This window comes from Python bivittatus, unplaced genomic scaffold (genome assembly GCF_059951505.1).
Source record: "Python bivittatus isolate LINGU-HERP-01145 unplaced genomic scaffold, Pbiv_v1 ctg000070_np1212, whole genome shotgun sequence".
Classification (NCBI taxonomy): Eukaryota; Metazoa; Chordata; class Lepidosauria; order Squamata; family Pythonidae; genus Python; species Python bivittatus.
Window position 1 is genome coordinate 25433012 of NW_028277034.1, and position 15654 is coordinate 25448665.

The 15654-nt window shown below is 37.8% G+C and overlaps 1 protein-coding gene across 13 annotated transcripts in view; it reads left to right on the forward strand.

Moving 5' to 3' along the window:
* The window catches only part of ELF2 (E74 like ETS transcription factor 2), a 45115-nt gene extending 30065 nt beyond the window's left edge, over window positions 1–15050 (forward strand). For 8 of the 13 annotated variants that reach the window (XM_088132843.1, XM_088132838.1, XM_088132840.1 and 5 more), the window contains 6 exons: window positions 3861–3974; window positions 6525–6698; window positions 8854–8943; window positions 11777–11969; window positions 12274–12615; window positions 13334–15050. In XM_088132843.1, coding sequence (XP_087988969.1) covers window positions 3935–3974; window positions 6525–6698; window positions 8854–8943; window positions 11777–11969; window positions 12274–12615; window positions 13334–13961 — 1467 coding nt within the window. In that variant the 5' untranslated portion in view covers window positions 3861–3934 and the 3' untranslated portion in view covers window positions 13962–15050. The remainder of the gene's footprint in view (window positions 1–3860; window positions 3975–6524; window positions 6699–8853; window positions 8944–11776; window positions 11970–12273; window positions 12616–13333) is intronic. The other 5 variants (XM_088132844.1, XM_007430375.3, XM_007430377.3 and 2 more) reach the window with 2 other exon arrangements.
* Window positions 15051–15654: the final 604 nt, after the last annotated feature.

Consider the following 15654-nt stretch of genomic DNA (forward strand, 5'->3'; position numbering starts at 1 on the left):
CGGGCTCAACAACAAAACCAGGGTTTCAAAACCTTACGAAAGGCTAGCAGGTCAGGACAAGTCTGATCTCTGGAGGTGGGGGATGAAGTTCCAGAGGGTGGGTGCCATGACAGAAAAGGCTCTCCTCCTGGGTCCTGCCAGATGACAATCCCTAGCAGATGGGACCTGGAGCATGGCCCTCCTGCCCATGATGTAGGGATGAGAAATACTGAGAAATCTTCAGCTCTTGGCAGGTCTTTTCCTTTTTGTTTTCTTTCTTTCTGCCATGAAAAGCAATGCTACAGAGTTTCTGGAGAAAAATAATAACTTACAGTATTCCATGGGATCTCTGTGAGCAAAAAAGTTGGCTTCTAGGTGAAAAGTTGTACATAAATGAGTTTAAGTCCGCCTTCCATTTTCCAAAGGTTTTTCCTTTCATCAATAGTCCATACAGATATAATGAAATGAAATATGGTGGCAGATGATTAAATTTTCATATAATAAGCTATTTGAACAAGTTTTGTATGTCAGATGCATCTGCTTTTTTTCTGTCTTACTTGAGCAAGGAAATAAAGCTGGGAATATTAAGTAATTACAGTTTCTCATTACCTCTGGTTCTACAAACCAGAAGCTGTGGTTAATGGCTTCCAAATAAATCACAATATGGATTATGCTAAATGCTAATGCAGTTTATTTTATTGTGGCTTAGAATATCGTGTGATTCCAGCCAACTATGGCTTTATTTAACAAGTATGGTTAAAATGAACCTGGCAGAGCAATGATTGAACCCGTTCTCCATCTTTCCTAATTCTGGTCCTCTGTGGTGAGTCAACGAGAAAGATTTGAACATGTGTGATTATTTCTTGGCAATAATTTAGCTCTCATTTTCAGGAATAAAAAGAAAACCTACATTTTCCTGCTTGTTAGACATTAAAATAAATGTTTCAGGAGGTTTCCAGTGGTAAAGCAATAATGCATGGTTCTTTGGGTTCTTTTGGTTGACTTCCTAATTCTTATCAGTTCTTTTTCATAATTTTTACCATTCTGTCATATGAGATTCAGCAGAGAAATTTGTGCAGATTTCTTTATGTAGAATTTAGTTGTGTTGATACAGAACTGGAATTTGGGATAAGCAGAGTAATCCTGGCATAGCTTAACATTTTCAAAAAATTATTTATAAATATCAGTTTGGTAATGCTGTCTAGAATAATGAACACCCTCCAGAATTCAAAGTGGTAGGCTTTAGAAAAGTGTACTGAGAAGTTTTTCTTGAAAGCATTATGCTTTTTTTCCCCTAGTAACTAACTCCAGAATTGGTTCATTCTCTTTTGGTTAAGGATGACTGCTTTTCATTTCCCTGAAGGCTCTTTTATATTTGGCGAGTAATATTATTTATAGTTAGCTAACAGAAAGCTCCACTGAAAACTATAAAGCTTAATTTTAACAGATGTGTGCAGTTGTATTATTAGTAAGTTATTTCTAGCTGCTACTTATCTCAGAGATAAACTTCTTCAGACAGGATCTGTAATAGTAATCATAATTCGTGGTGAAAGCCATCTCATTCTAAAATATTTGAAGAGAACGGTCACTTTGCATGCATATAGCTCTGTTCTTTTCCATTTTTCATATGGTTATTTGCCTTCATCTCCACTGCTGTGGCTGGGTAGCTTGTTCTGAGACCTTGCTCTGTGGTAATGATAATGCCTGAAATAGTAAGCTGCTTTGGAAAAACTGGGTTATTTTATGCAATACTCTTCTGTGATTCCTTCTTTTCTTACATGATTTGGATCTGAAGAGTCAAGGAGTAAAAGATTTTTCCCTGTCTAATATTCCATTTAGAATACTGAAGTTAACAGAAGAGATCTTTTGAAGTTCCAGCAACGAAGCACCAGTTGAATCCTCATTAGTTTTCCAGCACTGCCGATAAGTGATCCAGCTTATTCTAAAGATATCTTTAGATGCTGACAGCCCAGCTGGAAGGGTTTAGCTTTGAATAGATTTCCATAAATGGAAAGAGCAACTGGAGAGAGAAAGAGAATGTGAATGTGTTTGTATACACCGTCCTGTGTATAGATAATATGCAGCAGGTGGTACTGTGTGCTGCTGATTTTAACAGTCTCCACTGATATAAGACCAAAATTGTCTACAGGTAGTTCCCGGGTCAAGAACACCCAGTTTAAGGATGACCCATAGTTAAGAACAGAGCCCATTGTAGCAAAGTTGAGTTAAATACACAATGGTTGGAGTTAATTCCACAATATTACTTATACAGTATTATACAATAATACTGTTCCGGTTTACATACAAATTTGACTTAAGGACAGACCTTGGGAACAGAACTTGTTTTTAAACTGGGGATTATCTGTATATGTGTCTTTTTAATGTATTTGTAAAACATAAACACACACACACATACAGGTATTATGTATTAGTTGTTCAATATCACAGTATTTCTTAAAGTAAGATGTTTTTAGTGATGTGGGAGCAAAAACACCAACTAGCCATCAACTATTCCAACTCTTTTAAGTAAGCAAACAAAAAGTTATACTGTAAACAAAATATTGAGGCAAATGTTAATCTTGGAAAAAAGGACTGGCTTTACCTCCTAGTGAAAAATGGGTAAAATAATAATTGAAGGTGTATGTTAAAAATTTCTGAATAAAAGTTAGAGTACAACATTTCATTTAAATAATGAAAATGTTAGTTTGGATTTTAAGGAATGGAATGGAATAAAGGAGACTAAGTGGAATAAATCTGGTGGGGGGAATAGAAGATGTAAGAGGACAGCCTCCCCCAAGAAAAGGAAAAAAAGAGTGGGAAGTGTTGCATTGATTATTCCTATCTCTCCATTTGTGCAGATAATTCAAAGTCAACACCTTTGCTTTTTATGGACTTGAAATTAGATTAGTCTTCATATTTTTATTAACAGAAATTAAACCTTTCTCTAATATGGAATGGGTTACTTCCCATAATCTAAATTTTAATTAGGTTATTAAAGTGGATGTATTTGATATTAAGAGTTTAGTATCATCGTGATTCATTTACTTAGGAGTGTGAGCAGTACAGAAGATAAAAGGTTAGGAATGTTCTTAAGTTGGCTCTTTTGAAATAATGATTAAACATAATGATGTAAATAGGCAATCAGAAATCCAAAAGTAGTTATAGATGTTTTTTTAAATGCTAATGCGTATGGCTCTCAGAGGGTAGATTGAACTTTCTTATATATTTTTTTAATTTGACACCACCAATGTTATAATTTAGTACTCCACATAGTGTGTTATACACTATTGGAGCATCTTCTTCTTGGACTACTTCTATAAATGTATTTTGTAATGGATTGAATGTTGGACATACAGTTGACTGCAAACATTTAAGCACCCCAGTCAAAGTATATGTTTGTAACATGCCTAGATTGTGGCAGCTTCTGTTTTTTAGGGATTCATTAAAGCACACAATTTGACCAGATATGGCTAAACGCTTACATACAATTGTACAGTATGCTAACCACTTTTTTGCTTGTTCATACATTCTGAAGGAGACAGAATGAAGTAGGATTTCCTCAGATGATGAACTTTCTGCACAATGTGCATTAATTTTCTGGAACTCAATGAACTAGGTTTATAGAGTGTCCTAAGCCATCATGTGCTTGGCTTGGTTTGGCTTAGTATGATAACTTAACCGCTATGGCTTTTAGATTTTGAGGTTGTAAAAGAGGTTGTAAAAAAAAAGGTAATAAATTCTCATCTCAAAAATGAGAATATATATCTAATATATATTTTTGTTCAAAACCATGTGTTTAAATAACATTATATGCTTTGAGGTGTATGGAACTTATGGCTCACAATATCTGTCAAAGAAACGTCCTTGTTTATTTTTTACAGTGGAAGCATCTGTTCATGGCAGCAATGTGCACTGTTCAGATAAGACAATTGAAGCAGCAGAAGCCTTGCTTCATATGGAATCTCCAACCTGCTTAAGAGATGCTAGAAGTCCAGGTATGTCAACTATATAAATTAAGTATCTTATCCTTTTTAAATTTACTTTTGATCATATAGCTACCCCCTAGGATTGATTGATTGATTGATTGATATTTCAAATTTAGATACCGCCCATCTCATGAAAAAGTGACTCTGGGCAGTTCACAATAAAACAACAATAAATATTAATTAAAATACAATAAAAACAATATAAAAATACAGTAAAAATAGAATAAAACAAAACACATACACAAATAATAATATCTTCCAAGATGCTGATGATCAGTAAGATGTTAACATATGGGAGCATCTTCAAGGTGCTAGCCACACCCAGGGTTGGTTGTCCCTTTTTCGCCCCATGGCAGTTGGTAGAGCCAGGTCTTGACTGCTTTCCAGAAGGACAAGAGAGTTGGGGCCTGCCTCACCTCTGGGAGGAGAGTATTCCATAGGGTGGGGGCCATGGCAGAGAAGGCTCTCTTTCTGGACCCTGTCAGTCGGTATTCTTTCATTGACGGGGTCCGCAGCAAACCCCCTCTGCCTGACCAGGTGGGACGGGTGGATATAATGGGGGTGAGACAGTCCCTCAGGTAGCCCGGTCCCATGCCATGTAAGGCTTTAAAGGTGATAACCAACACCTTGAATTGGGCCTGCAAGCAAACTGGGACCCAATGCAGCTCACGCAGCAAAGGTATAACATGTGCCATCTTTGGGGCACCTAAAATTGCCCATGTGGCTGCATTTTGAACCAGCTGAAGCTTCCGGATACTTTTCAAGGGTAGCCCCATGTAGAGTGCATTGCAGTAGTCTATACGGGAGATGACTAGGGCATGAGTGACTGACTGGAGGGACTCCCAATCCAGAAAAGGGCATAACTGGTGCACAACACAAAGGCAAAGGCCTTTGAGACTTTGAGCAAAGGCCGTTGAGCAAAGGCCCCCTGGCCATGACGGCTACCTGCTCTTCATGCAGGAGTCATAAGTCCAGGAGGACCCCCAGATTCCGCACCGGGTCTGTCTGGGGTTGTGTGACCCCATCCAGAACCAAAGATGGTAAACTTCCGGATACAGAGGAGCCCCCAACCCACAGCCACTCCGTCTTACCAAGGTTCAGTTGAAGCCTGTTGTTCCCCATCCAGAACCCCACAGCTTCCAGGCACCGCGAAAGGGTAGTCACAGCATCACTCAGATCACCTGGGATGGAGATGTATAACTGGGTATCATCTGCATATTGATGATACTTCATCCCATGGTGGTGTATGATCTTGCCCAGTGATTTCATGTAGATGTTAAAAAGGAGCGGGGAAAGTACCGAACCCTGCGGCACCCCACAAAGGAGGGGTCGCGTGCTGGACCTCTCGCTCCCTATCAACACCAATTGGGACTGGCCTTTGAGGAAGGAGGTGAACCAGCACAAAACTGTGCTGCCCACCCCCAACTCCCCAAGTTAACCCAAAAGGATACCATGGTTGATCGTACTGAAAGCCGCTGAGAGGTCAAGAACAGCAAGGATGGATGCACTATCCCCATCCCGCTCCCGCCAGAGATCATCCAAGAGTGCGACCAGTGCTGTTTCAGTCCCAAATTCGGGCTTGAAACCCAACTGAAAAGGGACCAGATAAATAATATTTAGTATATTTAGCTTTTTCCAGACCCTAGAGCTATCTTAATTCAGTTAGTATTTAAGTATGCCTTTCTGCTCATAGGACATGAGTAGTTTTGTTCCTAAAAACTGGTCTACAAATTATACACTGCATATGGTATGTAGTGTTACACAATGCAATGTTACATTACTGCATGAAAAGAATGTTGCACATAGAGAATCACTGTGTGAATTATAGCTGTTATTTGGAGCAGATACTGCACATAAGCTGTTTCCAGGGAATTTCCATGTAGTAAGTATCTGTTTAGATTGATCTGTACATCAATTAATAAACATATCTTAGGTGTTTTTTTAACTGAAGCCAATAGAAAACAATGTTTTCACGTATCTTGGTTTTAATTTTCTTTCATTTTGTATCATCAGGTTAAAACTATCCATATTCATTGCAGATTTCATTGTTATCTTAACATGCAATTTGTGGTTTAGAACTAGTGATAGTGACAAAATTTATAAAATTGAAGGAAATAGTATGCTAATGAGGAACAAACTATGACATCTAAGGATTAGCTGAGACTGAAATATTTAATCAAGAATTGGGGTTCATTTCAATAGGAAATCCTAGTTCTCTCAATTTATAAAATGAATGTCATATAGAACTATACATAAACTAGTTATTTCCAGAGTGTAATGTGTATAAACATTCCAGTACTGGGAACAATTACTCTTTTGCAAAAAAAAAAATACAGATCTAGCTCACGTTGGGTCATATAATAAAGGCAGCACTACAATATTTGTGGGTATTCTAGCAACTGAATGCAGATGAATTATGAGAAAGCTTTATTTTTTATTTGGCTCCTTTTGAGAATGTTTACAAAATTTAAAACAGATTTAGCTTATTTTGTAACTTGAAAAATCTGGATTTTTTAAAACATGCAAACCTTACCTTATTTATTTATTTGCTTTCCTTAGTAGAAGTTTTTGTTCCGCCTTGTGTGTCAACTCCAGAGTTCATCCATGCTGCAATGAGACCAGATGTAATTACAGAAACTGTTGTGGAGGTATCTACTGAGGAATCTGAACCAATGGATACATCTCCTTCACGAACATCTCCAGAAATCCATGAGCCCATGAAAAAAAAGAAAGGTACTTTGTGTATATGTGTACGTGTGTGGGACAACTAAAAATAGCAACAACATGAAAAAAAGCATATTTTCTCTTGTATGATCATTTGCCTAGAAAGGCTATTTGGATTGATATTTTTACTTACAGTCAGGTCCAGAAATATTGGGACATCGACACAATTCTAACATCTTTGGCTCTGTACACCACCACAATGGATTTGGAATGAAACAAACACAATGTGCTTTAACTGCAGACTGTCAGCTTTAATTTGAGGGTATGTACATCCAACTCAGGTGAACGGTGTAGGAATTACAACAGTTTGCATATGTGCCTCCCACTTGTTAAGGGACCAAAAGTAATGGGACAGAATAATAATCATACATCAAACTTTCCCTTTTTAATACTTGGTTGCAAATCCGTTGCAGTCAATCACAGCCTGAAGCCTGGAACGCATAGCCATCACCAGACGCTGGGTTTCATCCCTGGTGATGCTCTGCCAGGCCTCTACTGCAACTGTCTTCAGTTCCTGCTTGTTCTTGGGGCATTTTCCCTTCAGTTTTGTCTTCAGCAAATGAAATGCATGCTCAATGGGATTCAGGTCAGGTGATTGACTTGGCCATTGCATAACATTCCACTTCTGTCCCTTCAAAAACTCTTTGGTTGCTTTTGCAGTATGCTTTGGGTCACTGTCCATCTGTACTGTGAAGCACCGTCCAATGAATTCTGCAGCACTTGGCTGAATGTGAGCAGATAATATTGCCCAAAACACTGCAGAATTCATCCTGCTGCTTTTGTCAGCAGTCACATCATCAATAAATACAAGAGAACCAGTTCCATTGGCAGCCGTACATGCCCACACCATGACACTACCACCACCATGCTTCACTGATGAGGTGGTATGCTTAGGATCATGAGCCGTTCCTTTCCTTCTCCATACTCTTCTCTTCCCATCACTCTGGTACAAGTTGATCTTGGTCTCATCTGTCCATAGGATGTTGTTCCAGAACTGTGAAGGCTTTTTCAGATGTCGTTTGGCAAACTCTAATCTGGCCTTCCTGTTTTTGAGGCTCACCAATGGTTTACATCTTGTGGTGAACCCTCTGTATTCACTCTGGTGAAGTCTTCTTTTGATTGTTGACTTTGACACACATACACCTACCTCCTGGAGAGTGTTCTTGATCTGGCCAACTGTTGTGAAGGGTGTTTTCTTCACCAGGGAAAGGATTCTTCGGTCATCCACCACAGTTGTTTTCCGTTGTCTCCCGGGTCTTTTGGTGTTGCTGAGCTCACCGGTGCGTTCCTTCTTTTTGAGAATGTTCCAAACAGTTGTTTTGGCCACGCCTAATGTTCTTGCTATCTCTCTGATGGGTTTGTTTTGTTTCTTCAGCCTAATGATGGCTTGCTTCACTGATAGTGACAGCTCTTTGGATCTCATCTTGAGAGTTGACAGCAACAGATTCCAAATGCAAATAGCACACTTGAAATGAACTCTGGGCCTTTTATCTGCACATTGTAATTGGGGTACTGAGGGAATATCACACACCTGGCCATGGATCAGCTGAGAAGCCACTTGTCCCATTACTTTTGGTCCCTTAACAAGTGGGAGGCACATATGCAAACTGTTGTAATTCCTACACCGTTCACCTGAGTTGGATGTACATACCCTCAAATTAAAGCTGACAGTCTGCAGTTAACGCACATTGTGTTTGTTTCATTCCGAATCCATTGTGGTGGTGTATAGAGCCAAAGATGTTAGAATTGTGTCGATGTCCCAATATTTCTGGACCTGACTGTAGGTAGTAGGTGTTCCACTGATTACTATTTGGTTGGAACAGGTAAAAATTGACTTGCAAATAAGCAGTTGTAAATGCTTACTTAAAAAATAAATACTTTCAAGTTCAGCCTTAATGGTCCTTGATTGAATGAATACATCAATTGACTTTATCTTGACACGACAGACATGGTTATAATTATGGTTGCACCCTACCTTTGTTCTACTCTGCTATAGTGTTCTGGGTTGCAGGTAGGACATATTAACGTTCTGCATCAGTATGTGGAAAATTACATAAGATTAGCCTTGATGATTTATTTAGGTTAAACTAAACTGTGAGAGAACCGAAGGTGAGAAATATTATTTTTAAATGACTGTTTCACTCTAACAAACTGTTCTCTGCAGCTGGCCGTAAGCCAAAATCTCAAGTGCCATCAGCCATTTCCAGTGCATCTCCAGACTTGGGAATAAAAAAGAAGCCAAGGGAGGGCAAAGGTAATATTCTAATTATGTTTTATTTTAAATATTGTGAAATATCTAGCAAAACATAATATCCCCATAACATGAATGCCTAACAATACTGGTTAATTATAGTCAGTCTTTTTAGAGCTTTGAAGCTTTTTTTCCCCTAACCAGGTAAGAATATTTAAAATTACTTACTGCTAGAGTTTTGCTTTCTGGTATCTGTTTCTGCCTGTACGTGGCTTGGGCAATGTGATTTTTTTCAGCTGAGGTTTGATACTTCTGCTGAAGATCTGCAGTAATAGTTTGCATATTTGCAGAGTATTTATTACTGTTAGATTATGTCCCGACTTTTCTTCAGGAGCACAAGATAGTGTACATAGCACCCCCTTCCCCACTTTACCCCACAACAACAAGGTAGGTTAGGCTGAGGGAGAATGACTGGCTCAAAGTCACTTAGGGACCTTGCATGCCTGAGGGTGGATTTGAACCTGGTCTTCTCATTTCTAGTCCAAAATCTTAACCACTACATCACACTGGTTCTCCACAAAGCCTTTCCTTCAGGTTTCTTTTCACTCCAGCAGAACAAGATTGTTTCAAGATCTCTGATATGGAGAGGCTTCCCTCCCCATATAGTCATTATAAAGCTTAGATTGAGATTTCAGATTAGAGATGTTAAAGCTCTTCTCCTCTTCTCTCCCAATATTGATATAGTTGATCCTGCTGTTAGTTGTATGCCCCAGAGAGTGATAGCATCTAACCAGTCTTGACTAATCTTGAAAAGCTAAGTAGGACTGGACCTATTTAGTATTTGAATGGTAGACCCCCAGGAAATATGAGGACTGTAAGACCAGAATGAGAAGTTAAAAAAAAAAATACAGCAGAAGACAGACCTCTTCTGCACTTTGTCAGGAAAATGACAGGCACCTGTCCATGGACTCACCAGTTTGACTAGAATAAGACCTCACTTACAGGTTGCACATCTGTGTATTAGCCTTATTCAATTGCTCATTGGTATTTAATTGATCTCATCAAATATTTCTTTCTAGTAAAGTTCTTTAAGGCTGTAATATTTGTTTCTTGGTGTTTTGATGGTTGGACAAAGTTATAGATGACTCATTCCCTTAGGTAGGTGAGAGAAAGAAACATTACTGGCCAGAAAATTTCTTCTGGTTTGCATTTGCAAACTCTGGGGTATCAAAATAATACTTTGCTAATGGGTCTTTATACAGTATGTTAACTATACATGGTTTGTATGTGTAGATGTGTGATGGTATGTTGTATATTATGTTTATTTACATAGACCTTTATATTGTCTAATAGCATTAGTTAGAGAAGAACCTGCTATATATCCCACCCACCCCTGTCCCCAAATTCATAGCAGCTTTTAAGGCACACAAGTATTTGGCTATTTGTTTGTTTGTTTGTTTGTCACATTTATATAGCTGCCTATCTCACACAAAGCGACTCTGGGTGGCATAGAACAATTAAATAAAATAACAGCTGGATAAAAATCATTATAAAAAGATAAAAAGTGATAATTGAAATGGAAACATAATAATTTTTTTAAAATTAAATTTTAAAATATACAAACCCCATGGAGAGAGCAAAATATCAATAGCGGTGAATATGTGTAGCTCAGGGTTTAACTGTGGAGTTCTTGGGGTTCTCTGAGCTTGGTTCTTTCCTTGCAAATGTTTCATTGTGCACTGAAGATGTTACCTAGCCGGGCAATGAAACATTTGCAAGCTCAGAGAACCCCAAAGACTTCACAGCAAAATATCAGTTACAGTGGAGCCATCTAAGAATGTCTCTGGTTCCCAAAGACCCCCAGGCCTGATGACATAACCAGGTCTTGAGGAACTTCCTAAAGGACAGCCGGGAAAGGGTGAGCCTAATTTCAGGAGGGAGAACGTACCATAAGGAGGGAGGCCAAATGTCAGTCACTGGCTGATGGAATGTGTAGCATACCTTCCCTGCCAGATCTAATGGGACAGGCTGATGTAAACGGGGAGAGGTGGTCCCTCAGATCACCTCTGATAAATATATTACGAAATATATTTTTTAATATATCCACATATATTCAGAATGGGAGCCTTTTTTAAAAGATCTGAGATTGACATTCATTTTTGTCTTGCTGCTTAGAAATCTTGCTTAAAGTGAGTTGGAGTGTTTGTTTTCTTTTTGCTGATATAAGAATAGTGGATTTTATGATGCTTTTAAGAAAACTTGTCTCAATCCTGAAGCTATTATTATTAAATGCTTCTTGGGAAAAATATTTGAAACTTTTTAAAGAATATATTCTTTTGATATATATTTCTGATCAAGCTTTTAATAAACTTGATGCTAACTAGAGACTTTTCAAATAATAAATAACTTCAAATTTCAACATTTTTTTCTTTGTGTTTTCTTTTTTGTTTATTTATGTAGAGAAAGAGATTTGAAATGAAATTAATAATTAAGAGTACTTTAATTCCAAAAATAAGAGCATGGCTTGCTCATTTAGGAAACTACAAATGTGTCTGCAGATGATTGGAAAAATGCTAAAAATTACACTGCGAATTCATAGTTTAGAAAGGCTCTTGACCTGTGGATATCTGGTGGATATTCTGCCATACCATGCTCTTTATTGTTTGACCTCAACTGAACATTTTAAATAAGTAAAACAAAATTGTCTGTGGTTTTAGCAATTTGGTTTCTGCCCGTTTTGAAAATGTATTTAATATATGTCTAACTTTCATAAAGATATTATGTAACATGGTAATTAATGTTATTCCAATAGTTAGCCAGGATATTTTACATGATTTTGTTTGTTTGTAGGTAATTAACTCTTTGATTTGCTTTGAAATATATGTTTTTATTGTAGGAAATACAACCTATTTGTGGGAATTCCTTCTGGATTTACTTCAAGACAAAAATACTTGCCCTCGATATATCAAATGGACTCAGCGAGAAAAGGGCATTTTTAAACTTGTGGACTCAAAAGCAGTTTCCAAGTTGTGGGGAAAACACAAGAACAAGCCTGACATGAACTATGAGACAATGGGAAGAGCCTTGAGGTAAAGAAAAAAAATAAAGAAAAAATGAGACGAAAAATATTGAAGTTGTTTGTTTTAAGGTAATATAGGTATCATGCTTTCTCTACAGCCTCTTTTAATGCTCTTAAACTAACATTGCTCCAATTTTTTCATTCCTAAGAGAAACATTCCTTACTTCATTTGTCTTCTAAAATTAAGTACTGATATGTAATTTTAGGTAGAGAAAATGGAGATTCTGCCTCTATGAAGAAAATAACTTGAAGGTTAGAAACCTAATGGAAGAAGTTGCTTAGACTAATGTTACACACTTTTGTACTTCTTGCAGATACTATTATCAAAGAGGAATTCTGGCAAAAGTTGAAGGACAAAGGCTAGTATATCAGTTCAAGGAAATGCCGAAAAATATTGTTGTTATTGATGACAAAAATGAGTGTGGCAGTGAAGATTTATCAATGTCCACTGATGAGAAGTCATTGGAACGTGTATCACTGTCTGCAGAAAACCTCTTAAAAACAGCGAGTTCTGCTCGTGTAGGAAAAAACACTTCTCAGTTGACCTGCACAAGATCAGAGAAGTCTGTTGCCAGAGTGAGTATCTCCTCACCTGGGCATGAAATGTCGTCTTGTTCTCCCACCACAACTACTGTTTCAGCAACAACTGCTCCCAGGTTAGTGCTGTATGATTTACATATTGAGTGGTCTAGGTCAGTGTTTCTCACCCTCAACAACTTTAAGATCTGTGGACTTCAACTCCCAGAATTCCCCAGCCAGTTGAAGTCCACGCATCTTAAAGTTGCTGAGGTTGAGAAACACTGGTCTAGGTCAAGAGCCATTTGGTATGCAAAATCAGGGTAAAAATTAAAATTAAGTTCGTTTATATATTTTTTTAAAAACTAAATATAATACATAATTATTCCCTGGGATGTTTTTATATTTTTTTGGCTTCTGTGATATTGTTAAAAATGCTTAGAGCAGGAGCCATGTGCAATCCTTGGCTTAAGCAGGGCTGTTACTTTGTAGCTTCCTTGCCTTTCTGTTTCCAAATGGTTTTACTGTTGCCTTACCAGGGATTTGTCAACTTAAAATAAACAACTGTTTAGTTAATCTAAAACGTAAGTGTTTCGTTTTGCTTTGTTCTGTTATTTATTAGATTTATATCCTACCTTTATTTTAGTAGCAATAAGGAGAGATAAATTAAGTCCTGAAACTTCAAAGAATCAAGTTTGGGTTTGGGGTAGAGGAAGACACTTTTGTTTTCACTTCACATTTATAAAAGATGATAATTGTTCCTTCTTGATTAAAAAGGACCATTTGTTTATTTAAAATATGTGTCTGAATCACAAATTTTTGGTCCTAATGCAGTGTTTATCTTCAACTGTTTGACAGAACTGTTCGGGTGGCTATGCAAGTGCCTGTTGTAATGACATCTCTGGGACAGAAAATATCAACTGTTGCAGTGCAGTCTGTAAACGCAGGGTCACCATTGATTACCAGCACAAGCCCAACAACAGCAACAACCCCAAAGGTAGTTATCCAGACAATCCCTACAGTGATGCCGTCATCTGCTGAGAATGGAGAGAAAATAACAATGCAGCCTACAAAAATAATCACTATCCCTGCTACACAACTTGCACAGTGCCAGTTGCAAACAAAAACTGGTTTGCCAGGGACGGGAAGTATTAACATAGTTGGAACACCTCTGGCTGTGAGAGCACTTACTCCAGTATCTTTAGCTCACGGGACACCAGTGATGAGATTATCAATGCCTGCCCAGCAGGCAAGTAGCCATACTCCACCCAGAGTAATTAGTGCAGTTATAAAAAGTCCAGAGGTCAAATCTGAAGCAGTGGCTTTAAAGCAGGAACGGGAGATTAAGACCCTGCAACTAGTACAAGAAGAGAAACCAGCAGATGGAACCAAAACAGTCACTCATGTTGTCGTCGTTAGTACACCCTCAGCTATTGCCCTCCCTGTACAAGTAAAAACAGAAGGAATAGTAACATGCGAGAAATGAAAAAAGGCAGCTGTGAACATTAATTACATAGACCATTGTGGAATTAAGCAAACTGACATATTTAGGAAGCCAGGGAATTGGACACAATCAAGAAGTGAAAGAACTGTTTTTTAAAAATTGTTAATAGTTATGCATATATTAGAAACTTACTGGAAGCAAAATAATGTCCCATGTTTCAGTGGGAATTGAACTAGATCTACACACTGACACAATTGCCTCTTGTAAACCGGGGTTAAGCTGATGAAGAAAGAAAATTCCTGGAACCGAAGGGAATAGTGGGTGAGCGCTCAAGAGGCTCGCTGCATTACCAGGTTACACTAAGGCATGGAACACTAAACTGGTTCTGTGAGGGGTTCTTGGCTTATGTAGATGGAGGGGGCATCTAGGAAGAGGCTCACTGTTACACAAGACACATTTGATGCATTTGAATATGCATACCAGCAATTACTACTGTGTACTCACAGTGTTTAACTGGTGCTATGTGAAAAACTCTGCTACTAGGTATTCTTGAATGTGAATAAAGGAAAGGATTAAAGAGCTTCTACAAGAAGTTGAAGACTTAGAGAATTTTTTGTCCCATGCAGCTTAAGCAGATTTTAAAACAAAAGCCTTAGACTGATTTTCAGTTACCTTTGTTGAAATAAGCTAATGGCTTGTTTGTGTAAAGCATTTTTTTATTAAAACAATTTTTTAAAAAAATCTTATACCTAGCACAGTATTGTTATAGAATTACATGTAACATATTTTGTATGGTAGTCAAGTCTGTTGGTTTCTTAATTGTGGTCAAAGTGGCCAGAGGTTGTTTGGCCTTTCGCTGCTTGGATCACCCACTTCGCCTGGACATCTGTGCATACATTTCAATTTCAGCTTTTACTCTGTCACTTGAAAGGTCACGCTTGGCATGAACTCTTGTCAGGTAGATTAAAAGCCTGTATATTTTTTAGTTGAAGTTAGAGGAAAGTACCAGTGTTCAGAATGAACTATAATAGTTTGTATATTCAACATTTAAAGTATATTCTATTTTGTTGTACTCTTGTTTCAAAGTGTATTCAAGTAGGTTTTACTGAAATACAGATATGAAATTTAAAATTGGTGTCTCTTTTTTCCAAGCCTTAATATGCCCTCTGGTGTTCATCCAGATCAAAAGTCCTACATAGTTTTGTACTTCAGTTCTCAAAACTTAGTTTCAGAAATAGCACCAAACCAGAAAATATACCAAAGAATTAAGTGAATTATCTCAGTTCTACCGAAAATAGCAGCAATATTGATAAATTTGATAAAAGAGTGGAAAACACTTGTATAATAGTCTAATTTAAATCATTAACAGCAGGAATTAGATGACTGGAATTGCCTTTATGCTTGTGTTACATTGTCTTGCAGTTTCCAAATTAATTAGAGTAGCAAAAGCCAGCTTCTTAGGAGGTGAATGGGATTAGAGCTTCCTTGGAAAGGCAGGGGGGTGGGGGGACATAAAGGTAACACAACTTTGTCAAATTGAAAGAAGGCAGAATGCCTGGTTTACGGCTTGCGACCAGCTTTGGTGATGATAAATTAATGAAGTTTTCTTCTTTGTCATCCTGGCAGGTTAAGTTCAGAAAGGGAAACCAAAACAATTCCCATTGTTTCTGGACTCTGTAGCGCTTTGGATTTTAAGGCAAAAATTTGGAGTGTATGGGTGTGAATGTAGCATCTG